At 37.2% G+C, this 17,941-nt stretch overlaps 1 protein-coding gene and 1 pseudogene across 2 annotated transcripts in view; one reads left to right on the top strand and one right to left on the bottom strand.

Annotated features, from left to right (window-relative positions):
- Positions 1–17,941, top strand: part of KIF6 (kinesin family member 6) — a 179,244-nt gene that overhangs the window by 111,300 nt on the left and 50,003 nt on the right. For both annotated transcript variants that reach the window (XM_068939555.1, XM_068939556.1), the window contains exons 14-15: positions 7,217–7,319; positions 11,908–11,963. In XM_068939555.1, the coding sequence (XP_068795656.1) occupies positions 7,217–7,319; positions 11,908–11,963 (159 nt within the window). The remainder of the gene's footprint in view (positions 1–7,216; positions 7,320–11,907; positions 11,964–17,941) is intronic.
- LOC104151714 (adenylosuccinate lyase pseudogene) lies at positions 13,184–17,337 on the bottom strand (annotated as a pseudogene).

The following is a 17,941-nucleotide window of genomic DNA, read 5'->3' as shown; positions in this document are numbered from 1 at the left end:
CATTTAGTTCATGGTAAGTATTTTTTGATTCCCAGTACCTGTGCCGTCACAGCTCCTGTCCCCACAATTTGAACTTGATAGCTCTGCTGTTCACTGGCTCTTTAAAAAAATATATAAAAATATAACGAGCTAACATAAAAGTAGTCATACTGTAAGTCTTTAATGTTAGTGCAGATATTCTGTAGCATCTTGAAGCCATACCAAGTCAAACTGAGAAACTGTTAGAATCCATAAGTGAAACACAGTCAGACTAACGTGGTCTTGATCTTCGTACCTAATCTAATACCTCCAGGAAAAAGATGTGGAGTTCTGCAAGGTGAAGATGATGATGATTTTTTAAGTTGTTGTTAAGAATTTTCCTTAATATTGTAATTACTTTGCCTTTATACTGTAATTCTCATTGGCATTGTGCTTTACAAGGTTTGACAGGTAAATGAACCAGTATGCTTATTTTCCAGAAGAGGAAAATGAGGGAAAGAGATTTCAATAATTTCAGTCCTTTTGCACTCAGATCACTCTAGGGTTCAGTCTCATTCAGATCTTACCCCGTGTCAATAAGGGACCTAAAACTGAATTTCTGACTGTTATTCGTCATTTAACTTGAAAAATCTTCTTACCTGCATTTTTTCCTGAAATATCTAAAAATAATAAAACTGAAGAAAGTCAACCTGATTAAATTCAGCTGTCATATTCCACTTTGTTTATTTATTTATTTGTTTGTTTGTTGTTCTGTGAGCTTGGACAATTTTAAAATAGTTTCATCTTCTTTTAATTTAAGTTTATATGCATTTAACCTTTATTCTTAGGAAATGCAGTTCAATAACATTTTCCTTACTACTTCTGTAGAGGAGTACCTATTACTATAAAAACTTACTCCTGATGGAATTTCTGTAAGTTACTTTTTTGGAAGCATTCCAGTTACTTTTTGAAAAATTAGTTTTACAAAGTCTGCATATTTCATTTATGTTCTTTTATTTTGGTAATCTTGAAAAAATGCCACTTCAAATGATTGCATATCCTCTGACAAAATTCATCACAGTGGACTTGGTATTTGTACCTGATTTATGTCCTACATGGTACTGTGCAAGTTTGTTCCTTGCAGGTAAGTATATGCGATGTGATGGTGGCTTCTGTTTTGAAATGATTTCAATATATATGGAATAGTTTGTCTTGGACAATCAATTAACTTTTTCTGGCTGTAAGTCATGCCTAGGTAAATGACCCATGCACAAATTAAATCCATGCAACACAGCCTGAGGGCTTGCACAGTAGACATTTTCACTTACTGGTGGAGTGCAGCGGGAGCTGCCTGCATCAGCGTGTAATATCACAATAAATTTGCTCATAATTTCAGGAAAATATTCATTTTGCCCTCTTCCTCACCCATAAATTAACAAATGAAACTCCAGAGCTAAATAAATTAAATCAGGCCAGGGTTTTATTTTGATCAATGAATCTGAACATTCCATTTTTCCTTTGAAGCTTTTAACTTTCCAAAAGACTATTTTGCAGTTCAACACTGCAGGGGTACCACAAGCAACCTTGTTTCCCATTTTTGAATTGCAATCTAATGAAAGTAACCACGTGTAGTACACATACTCCTTATGAAGAAGTTAACTGAGTTTTACAGCAGGGAAGTATTTATTGTGTACTAGGTTTTGATTTTATTTTTCTCTTTTAAAGTATTTTTTCTTTATTGATTCATTATTTCCAAGCTCTGTTACTTCTACTTTTTTCTGTTCTGAACAAATGGCTATGTCTCAGGGACCTGCTGAAGGTGTAATGAATTACGCTTACCCGCAAACTTTCTAATACTTTAGTTTTAATACAAAGAATTTTCAAGTAATTTGAGTTTGATTTGAAAGTGTGCAGAGTTCCTTTTTTTTGTATTTGATAATAAATGGAAATATGTAATACTAAGAACAGGTTGACCATTGGAATATTCTATATAAGAAAAGAGACCTACAATTCACCCTAGTTGCCATCCTGAAGCTCTGACAATACTCACACTCAGATGAGAGCTTTCTCTGAGTCAAAGGGGCATTTTGGTCCTGTTGATTTCAGTGAAAAAGCTGGCAGTTATTGATAGATAGAGCACTTAGCAGAAAAAAAAAGACTGAGTCTTTTACTGTGAAAATACAGTTTCTGCAAAACAGATATATGAGCAGATGCCTTTCTCATCAGAATACATGACCTGTGAAAAGTCAAAATAGCTCTTCGCAAGAGTTTGCTTTCCTTAACACACAAAGTCTTAATGTTCTTCCCTTAGAACAGCCCAACTTGCATCCCTGATTCTTATCTCCTGAAGGATTGTTTCCAATTCCCTTTGCAGGCTGGATCGGCAGCCTCCAGTGTGAGGGCTAGGAGAACCCCCCGTGAAGCTATCATACCGGGATCAAAATCTGGTTACTAGGTGGGGTCATGAGGAAACACTGTGATTCTGCTTTCTGACATACCCAAGTTCTGCAGGGCAGTTGCTTAGAATATGTAAAGCAAGATGATAGGTGAACTTTAATAGTTTATTCATATGGTGGTATTTCTGTGCTAAGTTCTAATACAGACTTCTCTGGAACAAAAAATTATTTCATAGCTCACAGAAAATATCGATTTCGTGTGATTGTTTGACAGACTTTTCCAGACTTAACTAAAGAGCCCTGCAAATGTTTTCTGTGGTTTCACACATTAAACTGTATGAAGGCTCCTGTGTTCTCCCTCTGAAAAGTAAACTTAAAAAAAAAAAAAAAAAAGTGGCCAGATTCAGCACTCTGGAAGTGCCATTTCTAGGTGGGCACTCTGAACATCTTTATGAGCATATACTAAAATAATGTTGTTGGTTTTTTTTTAATAGTCCCGTATTTATAAACTGAGATCACTAAAACAGGCTCCAGTAGGATTTGTAGATGTTGGATAACTTTAAAAATCAGCATGGTCCTTTAAATGCCTACAAGCGTGTTTGATCACTTTTGGCCACAAAGTAAGGTTTAAGTTTATTCACTTTCCTACTGTTACCTAACATAGAAATATTCCTTAAGTAATACCAATGGATACTACCTAACACAGAAGTGGCATTTTTACCTAACACAGAAATAGCATTTAGCCCTGTAATTTCTCTGCTGGCATTTGCGTATCCAGTGCCACCCTACATGATGCTTTAACTTATTTTCCCTTTTAGAGTTTGGGAGCCATTATAAAGTAGTTGTTAAGGATTGTTGTGAACAGCATTTGTACATGTAACAGTATCGAATAAATGATGTAATTTTAATTAGATACTTCAGTAATAGAGTAGGGTGCATAATATTTGCTAAGGCTTTGCTGTTATGTAGGATTCCAACTGTTGTAGACAAATGACTGAGTCTTGGGATCTCCTTGATATTTTTATGTTACCTCGAAACGTAATTAGCTGCATCCAAAAGCCTTATTACGTTTTTTGCTCAGTGTATTTTGACACAGAATTATTACTGTTTTCAAGAGTTTATTGTATTGTGAATGGTACAATAAGTATTTTCTTACTTAATCATTTCAGATCTTGTTGCTCTTGTTTAGGGCTTGTGAGGGCTTCTTGTGATTCTACTTTCTGACCTACCCAAGTTCAGCAGGACAGTTGTGATTTGCGTGTTTTGGGGAAGGAACCCCCTCGACTGAACCTTTTTTTTTAATATGAAAGTGGTGGCAGTGCACTAGCTAGGAGTATGAACTGAAACTAACCTTTCAAATTTCAATTCCAGCTTTGAAGAAAGACATATTTTTCATAATAGCAAGCAGAATCAAACCTTCAGTGAGAACATTCTCAACCGTTTAAATTCAGACTATGGATCAAATCTGAATTTTCCCAAAATATGAGCTCTTTGAATTTGCTGCTTCTACACATAAGTTTGCTGTAAGTTTCGCATTGTGAATTGAGCACATTTCTAAGTGTTTTAACATCAAAGCCACCTCCCACAACCTAATAACAGAGGTATAATTAAAATTACCTTGATACAAAATAGATCACTTTTTAATGCAACCCTGTCAAATGGAGTGTCAACAGTATAGTTACAGGAAAATTTTAGCCCTTTTCTGATCATCTGAATTATTTTTACAGTAATGATTATTTCAGTTCATATTGTAATGACTTAGCAATATGTTGCTGATTCACAGCCTGTAGGATATGGTGGTTGTTGCTTAGATAAGAATCTTCAAACATGTATTTTGTAACACTATGCCGCTGTATTAAAGAAGAAAAATTGTTTGTCATATTACAGCAAAAGAAATTGTTTTCAACAGCACTAAGATTTAGCTGAATTATTTGGTTATATTGTCAAAAATGTGTTATCATGAATGGTTTCTTTCTACTCTCAGTTCTGGTTTTATTCAATTTTTATTGTATACAACAGTATAAATGTCTTTCAATTTACAGCTAGAGAAAAATAGAGGAGTCGGTAACACCTTGTCTTGAAAGAACGTGTAGCTTATTCATTCAAATTAGAGCCAGCACGGACAGCAGTAATGTTAGGGCGCCTTTGCACATGGAGGCCATTTGAAAGCAGAAAATGAGGCTACCTTATGAAATTATACATCATTTCAGGAAACACAAACAGCATGAATGCAGCTACAACACTAACTATTGAAGGGGAATAATTTTCATTATTGAGCAGAATGAAAACTCAACCAGTCCATCAAGCTTCCAGTGTTTTTTAGCAATGTTTTACTAGTGTTAACAGTGCACTCCTTATTGTCATCCTAAATGTCTCCATCATTCACCACAGGCTGCAGCATTTTTCTGTAGCTACTCTGTGTTCATATTATTTTTAAGCTCCTTTCCTCAGATACCATTTTCAGAATGTGGTTGTTTATTAATCCATATATTTCTGTATTTTCTTAAAATGGCCTATATAAACCACAAAATTTAACCTTCCCAAGAGTTCTCAGGACCTATTTTTATGTGGTTTATTTAGCTATACAGTTCTGCTGCTTTTTAATATAACAGTGGAAAATAATTAACAGAGTGCCCTTAATATTGGCTTATGCAAACCTGGCAGAAACAATAATCACTATGATAGTTTCGTTTTTGAAACTTCTTCTCTTTGAGATGTTGATTATTAACTTGAGTACAAAACACAAGATTCAAAAGCCTCCACTTCTATATTTATTAACATACTGATTTGTTTCAGTGGTATTGTATGGCATGGTTTTGTTGCTGCTAATCAGCTCTTGTTAAATTGACCATGACCATTCTTTACAGTAATACTTTTAAGAGTGAGGAAATAGATGCACATTTTGGAGCAAAGGCAGAGCCACTGGCAGAAGAGTTAATTTCTTTACATTGCAGCATTGCATATGAGTAAGGGTGTTTTACTGTTTATGTGAGGCTCAGCCATGAATTTCATTAAGGCTTTCTGCTCATAATACAAAGTTGTTCTGCAAAAAAAGCAATTTTAAGAAGGTCACTTCAGACTATAGATTAAATTTAGTACTACTGATGGGATGAATGTGTTTTAAAATTCTACCTGTAAGGCTGACCTTATTTTTCAAGGCATGAAACCTGGACGTTAAGTTTTCAGGTCATTGTCACAGAAAATATCTTTTCCCACAACCTCTTTCTTTTTTTGATCACACAGCAGTAAAGACTGCACTATGTCTTGCTCTGTTTTTTTTTTTTTAATACAAAAAGGGTGGAGCATTTCTGTTTGCTTTGCCATTCAAACATTCCTGGTGTTTCTATTTTAAACTCAAAATTTTTAAATTAGTAACAGATGTGCTGATTCTGTTGACTGAAACAGAGTATAATTTGAATAAAAAGTTTTTAAATCTTTTGCTGATTATTGAACGACGGGTGCTAGCTTTTCTTACCAGCTTTCACTGTAAGTAGTATCTTTTACTACAGAGATCTCTCTAAAGCCAGAGGGGATTAATCTTGAAATGGTAAGTATGATGAGGGGCAGCAGAACATATTCCAAAGTGACTGTACAGCACATCTTTCTTCATACAAACTGAGCTAGACTCCAGTAAGGTGCAGCATGCCAGTATTGTGTAGCCCAAAGTCTATTTAGATATGTTTTGTTAATATTTATTTGTCATCCTCGTTTACACCAAAATTGTAAAGCAGGTAGTGAGGAAAATAAATTCCATGCATTATATGTTTAGTGGTAACACTGATCCATTAGCACAGAACATATAGAAAACTGTTGTGCAGCAAAACTCCCAGGAAACTTTGTATCTCTTCTGCGCAATGGATTAGAGGGTCTTGATAGCTCTGAAGCAGGAAGGAAGGCTTGTGAGTAGGACAGAAGACTGTAAAAGTAAGAAGATCAAGGAGAATCATATCCCGGTTCGAGGAGCATCGTTCTGAGGTTTCAGTTGCAGCTGTGAAGCTGAATTAGTAGTGGAGCTATTTTGTGTCTTTCACACAGTTTGGGTGCTAGATTCCTTCTCCTCTCTGCTCCTGAACTGTCTTCACTGCTGTCATTTATTTATATGTGATTCTCCCGCTTTTGAAATGCTTATTTTTTGACACATATGCACACATGATAAAACAAAGATACTTGTATCATCTTTCATTCTCCTCAAGCCTTTGGTTTTTTGTTCATAATAATACTGCTGAATGATTTCTTATGTGGACCTTTAGATTTTCTAGCAATGAGAACTAATAAGTAATGCTTTTCTCTAGTGATTTTGGAAAAGATTTGCAGGCTTGACCTTCCTTATGGTGCACAAAAGGAAACAATATTGAAAGCATAAAAGGCAGGAACAAGTCATTTTTGTAGGTACAATTCCTGATTCACAAGAGTGTTCACTAGGAGGGATTACATTTATGCATAAGTAAATGAAGCCCAAAATGTGTTCTTCCAAGCAAGCTGAAAATATTGAAAGTATATTTTGTAGCAAATATGAAACATGGATGAAAGAAGTATAGAAGCAAAGTGCGCTTTGCTATTGTGAAAATTCCTCCAACCTTCCCTTAAGAATATTTCATATATTTTAGATTTTCACATTTTGATTTTATTTATGAAAAATTTAAGTTGTCTTGAGAAATTACACAATCCAAACATTCAGGCTTTAGGTAAGTGATATGTCCTCCAAAGTGCTCTTTTGTTGGTGGAGCATAGAGCATAGTCTGCTGTGTGCTTCAAGACCCCTGGGCTGATTTGCTATATTTTGTCTCTAAATAGGAATAAAATAAATGTAAAATGTCTCTCTCTCGATGACACTGAAGTAGTCTCTCTTTTCCTTGGGATAGGAGGAAAGATGTCACTTGGATGTCAGGAGGCTTTTGAAGTTTTCAAGCGGGACCATGCTGACAGTATAACCATTGAGGACAACAAACAGCTTCTGAAGCAGAGGTGAGTGTCACAGCAAGATGCAGTTGTCGACAGGCGTCTGAGAATTCATTATGAGTATGCGTACAAATGTGCAACTTTACAACAGACATCCCAGGCTTCTAGTAAAACTTGGTACAGAAGCTCGGCCTTTTCTTGATGGGGATATTTCCTACTCAGAAGGCACTGAGTGATAACAGAATAAAAGTCTGAATAGAATATGAAAGTGGCATGAGTGATGTTAATGCGTCTTTCCTCTGTGTTTACTGTTCTTATTTTAGCTCTGTTGAATCAATGTGGTAAATGGCATTTTTGATCATGAATTATGTAGAGGAAGTTAGATTCATGTGGTTAAATTGATTACTGTAATTTCTACTGTAGAAAACACTATCAGCTTCAACACTGAACTGGACAGTAAACTAGGAGGTGGTTAACATATGCTTTTGTCTATTGCTACAAATTTGTTTGTCAAGCGAAGCTTTTTTCCGCCAGTTTTGCACTCTAAAAGAGAAGTAATGTTTTGCTGCTACACATTTATTGTGAATGCTGGCAAAGCACTTCAGAATCTTCTAGTGAAGATGGTGAGAATGGCAAAATATTAAAAACATGAATATAGCTGGAACTAACTCCCCCTTCTGGTTTCAGAATATGTAGTGGAGTTGGGCAGGAGCCACAAAGTTTAAAACAAGATTTGCTTTCCCTAAAGGATGGAGAGATTCAAATCCACGTCTTGGGTAACCCTTCTCTAGTATGCAGCAGCTGATTGCTGAAATGAGTGCTATGTGAATGATGATACCCTGGAGCTAGAAACTTTTCCCCTGCCACTTGCAGTGGATTTTACCAAAGATGTCTCTAGCTCCAGGTTTACTGCGTTCACGAAAACGGATTTATATCAAGTCCACTCTGTAATTTGAAATGCAGCCTTTGAACTGCCAGTTGCACAAAAATTTGGTTACCCAGCCAGTGTTCAAATTGCACAGTAAGAAGTGTGTAGACACCAGATGTTTAAAGGTTACCGTAAATTCCCTTTATATTTAGGCCTCTCATGTTAATATTTTTTCATTATACTTCGTGTATAGCCTTCTTATTGAGAGGTCTCTATTCATGTAGGAGACACATGACGCGTGACAGCTAACGTTATAATTGTTGTCTCGTCACTATTCACAACAACATCACCTTTATGCTAGATTTTTTGTTAGAGGAGTATCAGAAATAACCTTTTTTCTTTCAATAATAGGGTTAAGTTGTATGTCTTTGTCTTATTTATTTTGTTTGACTGTGATTCATAGTCACAGATGGAATTTGTTGAGCTGTCATAAATTACTAGCAAATTTTAGTTTATGTTATCATGCCAGTTTGTAAACTGTGGTGCTTGAGAAGCAGATGCATGGCCCATCCAACTATTCCTGTTTTGAAGGCAGCAACCTATGAATAAGGGCTGGATAGGCAGCTGGCTTCAACTTGTCCGGCTAAATCTATCTTGTAAACATGAAACGGAGTCAATAGTCAGAAGGAGTTTTGCCTGAGTAATTACTAAGTAACTGAAGAGCTTAGTATTTGACCAGGGGACCTAGGGGAAAGAAAGAGGGAGATATTTTGGGGCATTTCCCTTAGTTTGATAAACAAACTTCAAGAGACTGCTTGGGTGCTGTACATTAACACCAGTGGAGAGAGCTTATTCAGAAAAGTCTCACAGACTCTTCAAAGGCTTGTGCTTCCTTGTGTAGTAAGCAGTAAGTGTTGAGGAACCTTCCAGCTGGGGCCATTTACACGTGTTGAATTCAACCATGAAAGCAAGTGTACATAAGCATATGTGAATGCACATTGGCCTGAAATTCCAACTCCTTCTAGTTTTAAAGGGAAATAGACTAACTGAGAGGAGGCAGTTTTCCAAACCCCACCTGCCCAGAGGAAAGCCACATTTCTTAACTCTATTTTGCCGTAATTTGAGTTAGACAGAAACACAATTTGTGGATTTCCTAGCTACTTTGGCTAGACCAAGACTCATCCGAATCAATTAGAAGGCTTACTTAAGAATTAAGTTCTGCCTTCAAACTCCGCAAGGTTCAACTCGTACGCATCTGAGTAACAATTGAAACTCTCATATCAAGTCAAATGTCCTACCGCAAGTCATGATGCAGCAAATCATCCTTCTACTATTTATTTACATTTTAGACTATTACAATGGAAATTTCCTTAAAGAGACTTCAGTTCTCTCAGAGATTTTTCAGACTTTGCCATTGTACGTTGTCACTATTATTACAGCAGAATACATTTAGTATTTAGAAGTCTGTTATGTATTCCATTTGTTCTAGACAGCTTTATATAGTACTGAGTTAAATAGGTGTAGGACAGTAACAGTAACTATGCCAGCAACTGTTGTGAAAGATCCGAAAACTGACGGAAAACACATGGAAGGAGAAGGGATCAAGTTCTGGCATGCTATAGGCAATGTAAAGAATATACTGCATTTTAAGGCTCTGTAGGTATCTGTTTTTTGAGGAAGTACGTAGATATTACACATTTACGAAGGAGCAAGATACAGAGGGAGCAGAATGCTAACAAATAACACTGAAGTGAGTGTCACTGCAACATCATGCTGCAACCTAAAAAAGTAACTTCTGATCATTAGAATATTCTGCATACCATGTGAAGAGTTGATGATTTGAATATAATGAGGAGTGGTCAGTGAATTAATTTAGAAACATACCTGGTGGGAATTGGTAAGCATTGTAATCACTCTTTATAAAATGACATTTTTGACTATGAAATTACTACTTATTATTTTCATTACTGTCATCTGAAAGCATCCTAGTCATGGACTGGGATATAATTATACTCAGTTCTGTTCAACAATAATATAGAAACACAGTCTTCACTCCCAAAGTGCTTGTAGCATCATCTGGGATGCAGACTGGCAAGATACTTTGCATGTATGTACATAATTTTCATTATTCCAGTCTTAACAATTTGGGATAGATGACTGTGCTCAGAGTTAGTACAGTTTTTGATACTATTCAAGTCGCTTAATCTCACCATGTCTCAGGTTTGAGATACTTTGCTCTCAAGTATGCTGTGAGGAATATTTGTTTAATTTTATACAACGCTTTGGAGATATTAAGCTGTTAAAGTGCCTATCATATTACCTCTTATCAAAGAAAATCTCAAATGAGCATTTTTCTTACTATGAATAATTTGCTACTTAAATTCAGTCAACTTTGAGATAGAAAAAATTTATAGTGAAAAAGTGTATAAAAGCACTTTTCAGCAGCAGATCTGGACTGAAGGATAAAAAATGAATATTTGCAGGAGAGATGTAGTTACCAGTGCTAGACTCATACAGGCCGCTGGGGTCAACACCACTACTTTTGTAGAAAGGGCCAAGCGATCTTTAACTACCACAAGTGGTCAGAGAATTGGTTTTCTTTTTCAACACACTCAAGAAATATGTGAGTAAATTAGTTCAGCAGATATTCTGAGAGAAGAATCAACTACTGAATCACCAGCAACTCTTCCTGTGGCTTGCTGGATTTCCCTTGGTATCTCCTCCAAAAATTGACCAAGCTCATTTTTGCTGTCAAAACACTATCCCAAGATGGTCAGGCCTCGTTCTGTGCCAGAATGATACAAATGTGGCATATTAAGTAAAAGGATTGTTGCATATTACGAAATACAATAATATTGTTGAAAGAAAACACACTTAACTTAGTCAGTATTAATCGTTTATTTACTATTCCTCCACAATGAAATTTCACACTTTTAAAACATCATTTCCAGTTTTGATTTGAGATCCAGCTATTTCAATACTACAAAAAGAGGGCTTTTCCAAAGCCTAATTCATTAATTTGTTTCCACCCTGCTCAGGCTGCTTTTTACTTGCTATTTTTAAATCTTCATGTGAATGGCTTTGGCTTACATCACTGCATGAGGAGTAGCTGAGTATCATTTGAATATCTGCATTCACACAAAGACTCTGTAGAACAGCAGAGTAATTTAGTTTTGTCATAGTTTTTTATTTTTCTGTTTGAGGAGTTTCTCAGTAAGCTGTAAAATGTGTTTGGGATATACATTTTCACATAGCACAAAGTGATTCTTGTGAGCAATATGCAAATTACTCATAGGCTGAAATTTGAGATTTCCTAGTAAACAGAAATTCTGATACTGTCAAACATTTTGTTGTTACTTTTCTTGGATTTCTTCTTTCAACTTTTAAAGTAGTAAGTTAAAGTATTAAGCTAAAACATTGCATATAATTTAGCATATTAAAATTAATATTGTAGTCTAATATGAGTATTTAGGAAATCCAGTCATTAGAATTGAATTGGCATTATCAGAAGAATTTAGAAAGTTAAATACGATTGTTTTATCTTTCCAGTTAACCTATTTGTTGAGTTCAAAATGGCTTATTTTAGACCAGACTATCTTTTCTGGTGGAAAATTGTTTTCAACCAATTCTACTTACAAATAACAAATTTTTTATAATTACCTAAATCAGCTTGAAAGTAATTTGCAAGCAAAAAATAACCTGAATCTTTCAGTATTTTATTGTGAATAAATAATTTAACTAGTTGTGCTTCTGAATAATTCTATGTTGTTATGCTTCCATTACCAGGTTTGCTGAAGCTAAATCCCTTGGAGAAAAAGTAAATGAAGTGAGAAATAAAATAAGTGAGTACATTTCAACTTCATTTTATATCTGTAGTTAATATAAAATCACAGCATTCAGAGGATGTGAAAAGAGATTCTAGTTTCTAAAGAAATGAGTCAATGTATTACTAAGATTTCCAGTAAGATTGTAGTAGTAATTTTATGTACCAGTTTTGATTATTAAGAACACCATAATCTGAAAAACAAGACCATTCTTTACTTGATAGGATACGTGAAATGTATCCTATCCCAAAGGAGGAGTTATGTTATTGACCTCAAATTTTTTGAATTTTGTTGTAGGATAAAAGGATCCAAAAATTTTCTATCAAATTGTGAAATCTTTGGATTAAGGATTATATTTACATGCATATTTATACAGCTTTTGATACAAGTTCTCATTGTTGCATTACCTCTGTGTACTGCCTTTGTACGGATTGATTAGAGGGATTCTGTAGAGTGCCCCAGCTGGATAGGGCTCCTCTTCAGTTTTTGTTTTAGGGCCCCAGCAGCATATACCTGGCTTCCTGTAAGGCTTCCAGTTTCAGAATATTCAAAGCAAAAAGTCACCTACAGACACATTCAACCCCAAGCTAGGTCTTCCCCAATCCTTCTACCAGCCTATGGTGTGTTCCTTGGTGATTTCTGAGTTAGTTAATTCCAACCCAGTAGGTGCTTTCTTGACAATTGGCTATCTCTCCATCAAATATGAGGAAGCACAGTTTTGTGCTCTAGCCTCAAAGTCCTTGGGGATCAGGCCGATGTCTTCCTGTATGCACGCATTCTGGTGAACCGAGTCTCTTCAAGCTTCCAGATACAGGCGCAGAGGGCTATCAGGGACTAGTTTTAAAGGCAGTCTAGCATCCACGTCCAGTGGTGTAGCCCCTGCTCTTGGTTTCCATTGTCTTTCATATCTCTCTTTTGCTATGAAGTGCTGGCAGACAGTATGAGAGTTAGTGAAGCAGCACCCTTGACGTAGATACAGCATGATGGGAACACCAGGTATATCGGCTGTGGGGGGTGTGCATTGTTTTTTTCCCCCAATAAAGCTTTTCTTATCTTCCCATACCCATATACCTTTGTAGGATAAGCCAAAGTGCAGTTCAGTTTATCCATCCATCTTGCTTTGGTGTTCAGTCAGCACTGGGCAAAATCTCCTTGCAAAGGAGCTTGTCAGCTGCAGAGGAATATATGTGGTGAAGAAAGAGGAATTCAGAAGGGTTTTGCAGTATCTGTGGGTGGTATCAGCACAGACATGGACAATGAAGTTTCATAACAGCAGTTGACTGCTGGGGAAGGACAGAAATCTTGCAATGGCAGTCCTGATGATTGCTCTATACTTTCACCATGGCCATGATTGTATTCTCTGTGGTCATGAGTGGTAGCTCCTGCCAGATCCACCTCCCAATCACCTTTGGGTATACCAAAAGTCCCTTGGAGATATTATACAGTATATTTAGAATTATGTCATCTATGAGAAAAGCCTCAGCCATACATCGACACCTGCTGGCACTGTCATCCAGTGTATGTTCAAACCACTGCACAGAGGATGTTTGGAAGGGACTCAGAACCAGAGATATCAGACGCTAAGCCAGGCTGTAGCAGTATTCTGAACTCAACGGGTTATGTCTGTAAGGCGTGACACTTGAACCAACCTGGTTTCTTTCAGTAGGCTCATTTGTTTCCTTCAGATTGGCCAGAGCGTGAATGTCAGTACAAATCTTGTGCACAGATGTCCCCAGATTCATCCGTATAGGTAGAACTTCAATATCCATTTTGTGACTACAAGTCTCCCTTGTGGCTATGAAAGCTCATTTAAATGCTGCCATTGCAGCCACCAATCTATGCAGCTTTTCCACTTTATTGTAATATCTCTCAAAGATTTGCAAGAAGCTGATTTAGGTGCCAGTGATATCCCTTGGGCCCCAAAAGCATAGGCCATCCTGACTTTACACTGAGTTCTCTAGCTCCATATACTGAATCCATGTTTTCCTACAGTTGGAAACTGCATAGGCCATCCTGACTTTACACTGAGTTCTCTAGCTCCATACACTGAATCCATGTTTTCCTACAGTTGGAAACAGTTGGTAGTGAGTGAAGCCCAAGGCAGGCAGGTCAGCCTACTTATCAGCGCAGCCGGCCAGTTGACTTATCTCCCTGGCAAACTTGGATATGAAACACACTGTGGAGGACAATCAAATCCATGTTATCCACCACATAACAGAAAGTGTCTCCAAGAAGAATAATCACAGAATCACACAGAACCGCAGAATGGCCAGGGTTGGAAGGGACCTCTGGAGATCATCTAGTCCAACCCCCCTGCTCAGGCAGGGTCCTCTAGAGCACATTGCCCAGGATCACGTCCAGGCAGCTTTTGAATACCTCCAGGGAAGGAGACTCCACAACCTGTCTGCGCAACCTGTGCAGGTGCTCAGTCACCCTCCCAGGAAATAAGTTGTTCCTCATATTCAGATGGACTTGCTTGTGTTTCAGTTTGTGCCCATTGCCTCTTGTCCTGTCACTGGGCACCACTGAGAAGAGTCTTGCCCCATCCTCTTGACACCCTCCCTTCAGATACTTGTACACATTGATCAGATCCCCCCCTCAGTCTTCTCTCCTCCAGGCTGAACAGGCCCAGCTCTCTCAGCCTCTTCTCATAGGAGAGATGCTCCAGTCCCCTAATCATCTTTGTAGCCCTCCGCTGGACTCTCTGTGCCATAACGCCTTCAGCTTTTGGACATCAGTGGGAAAAGGTATGATCATGAACTGTCAAATCATCTTCAAGTCCACATTGTCTTTATTTGCTTCCATCTCTCATATTTTCTCTTCTGTAACAGAAAGCCCAAGTAATTTCTTGGCCTTAATGAGTTAGAAAGAGACTCAGCAGTGGACGTCAAATTTCTCTCTCTTGCTGAGGCTGAAACCCATTGTGGAGCAGGCATAGTGCCTACAATACACCAGCAATAAGCAGTCACAAACAAGCACATCTTTCTCAGTGCCAGGGGCTGCGACAGTGCTGCTGGAGGACAGGAGCCGAGCAGCCACCTTACATGCACCTTATATCTGTTGCAAACATCTTAGGGGGAGAATAAGTTCCTGTAGGATGTGGGAGGTGGTACAAGAGATGGTGGGACACATGGCAGTCCTGAAGGTACCGTTTGCAGTGTGATATTGGGACATGATTTGGGTGGTCTGGAAGTCCCTTCAGATTTGCAGGGGTCTACTGTGGCAGCCCTCAAAAATAAAATAACAAATCAATGTAGACAAAGCTTTGGAAGGCTGTTTACATGAATCCCAGCAGAATCTAAAACAAATCCTTGGTTTGGACTTTTTTTTTTTTCCAGTAAGTTAAACAAAACTTTTGAACACTACAGTGCAATAGAGTATGGATTTTACTGCAATTAAAAGTATCAGTTTTAAAATCTGTTTTTGGTGAAGTAATTCAGTGTTAGACATGAAACACTTAGTAAACTAGATTTGGGGGTGTGGATGCTGCAAAAATCTGAGTGCATATTCATATCTATATATATGAGATATATATATATCTCATAAAACACAGTGATCACTGGAACAAAACATAGCAGCTGTAGAGTAAATCAGTAGTGCTGTGCTGAACTTGACAATGTTTATATGTCTCCTAAGGGAAAGTGTTATACCTTGGAGACAACATGAATATTGAAAAGCTCCTTTAAAAATCGAACTAGAAATGTTTCTGTAATTCTAAAGAAAAGCTATACAAAATTGCACATTCTGGTTTTGTTTTACTGTTTAAAATGCAGTTACAAGTTAAGTGTTTTCAAGTGGAAAGATGAATTTCATTTGTCTCCGTTTTTTTAATTTCAGTGGTAAAATGGAAAAATAGTCTTTTCATTTTGGCACCCAAACAAAATATTTTATTCATGTAATCCTACTGAATGAGCAAGAGATTCCACTGAATCCTTTCATAGATATCTGTCTGCTGATTTATGCAAATAATGTAGATATATGTTACTCTGTGGATGGTTTTTAAACACCAGTGTCTGAGGCTTGAGAAGGATCATAGTCTGCGCTCCTTCCTTGAATTCCTTCTGTGTAACTTTATGCTGCATATGAAAATCTGCACTCTGGTTTTATAAATATTGTATTTTACTCGGTTATTCTTTTTTCCTCTCCAGGCTTCTTTTGATTGTAGTTGTTAATAAATCTGCCTATTAGCACCTCTCTAACAATAATTAAAACTTTGAATCAAGAATGACATTTACTGGCTTCTTTAGCTTAGCCATTGCAATAGCACTACTTTACATAGTTTAGCAGCCTGAAACAATTTTTCAGTTCAGTGTTGTTCATCATCGCATGCGTACTCAGAAGACCATTAAAGATGCCACGTAAGGTTACTAACCTGCCAAATTTGTACTGAAAACCTGATAGGAGGAATGAGTGTCATCTGTGGCATGCAACTAGATCTTTAATGTACTTTTTATTGTTGTTTTGGTTTCCTTAAGCATTCCTGGCTGCCGTGTGCACAACCAAAAACAGATCCCATCAATATCAGTTTCTGTTATTTCTAAGCTACACTTAATAGTATAAAACTATGCACCACAGAGGTCATAGGGGAAGCCACTTCATGCAATGCAGAGCCCATTTCATGCGGTCGGATTTTATTCTGAGACATTGACAGCAGTTGGCTGTAACTTGTATTTCATAAATACACTTTCATTCTGACTTTGGAAATATTAGAATGTTTTGCATTAAAAAGTACACAGAATACTCCAACCACTTCTCAAATACACTAGAATTTCAAAAACACATTTGGAAGTTGGTGCTGAGCAAACAAATTTGCAATAAGATTTTCAGTGTAGGCTTCTGTTGGGATTATTGCTTGCATAAAAAGATAAAGGATAAAAGATTAGCACAGACACTTGAACATGCTCTTTTAATATATAGAAAGGCTCTTAGAGCAATCCTCAGTTTTAGAAATTACTATGTAGTTAGTCTACTAGAATTAGTTTCATTAATTCTGGACATCCTACATAGCCTGTCAGTTTTCTTGAAGGCTGTTCAGGGGGCTGTGCTGAGATGACTCAATTTATTATCAATCATCTTCTTTTATTTTGTGATCATATCTTTATGGCTGAGGTGTTTGTGAAACAAGACTGATGCTGTAGTTCCAGTTAAGAAGTTGAAGGCCCTTGCTCAACATAAATAGAGCAGTATCCTCAAGAAGGACTGAATCTGTCTTTAGGAAAGCCTGAAGGGAAAATGGGTGTTCACAGGTCTATCACATAAGGCATCTTAGCCTCAGGGACACAATGCAGAGCAAGGCAAGGCTGCAGAATCAAGCTGTCTCTATAAACTTTTACCGTCTAAGCCTGCCTGCTGTCAACCACACAGCAGACATACCCCTGATTTGCATTATCATGTGCGCATCAGTATAACACTGAACATTGCTCACTAACCAGGAAAGGCTAGTCATTGCTGGTTTGCTGTATGGAAGCATTCTTAAATTGCTGGTACATCTAGCTAAGACTCTTTTGTCTCTGAACGTTCTTTTTCCCTGCTCTACTCATAGTTAAGGAAAAGTTTGGAAGAGCTTCTCAAGAGTACAGCTGTGCTATTTTTGAGAGCTGTTGATGGAGGATCTGAGATAGTTTCAAGTTTTTTCTTTGGAAAGTAATGGAAAGTAATTATTTATTAAAGTAGTTATTATTCTACTTTCAAAAGTATTAAATTGTGTGCTTACTGCTGGTAGCAATGAAAGAATTTTAACACTTCATTTTTGTTAGTATAGTCACAGATTCAACACATACGTATTTGCTCTTCTACAGCAAGATGACCCACATAGGAGAGTGGATTTACACTGTCATGATGATTACCGTGACCAGCAATTTCTGCATGAGGAAATTGACCTGTATGGATCTATTTAAAGAGCTTTCAGGGACCAGCATCCACTGCATGAACAAGTCTGGAAGAGACTAACTGTTGCTATCTGGAAGCTGGTTACCCTAGACTTCAATAGTCATTCA

Source organism: Struthio camelus, chromosome 3 (assembly GCF_040807025.1).
Source record: "Struthio camelus isolate bStrCam1 chromosome 3, bStrCam1.hap1, whole genome shotgun sequence".
Classification (NCBI taxonomy): domain Eukaryota; kingdom Metazoa; phylum Chordata; class Aves; order Struthioniformes; family Struthionidae; genus Struthio; species Struthio camelus.
Note: the sequence above shows the minus strand (reverse complement) of the source record. Positions and strands in the feature narration are given on the sequence as shown.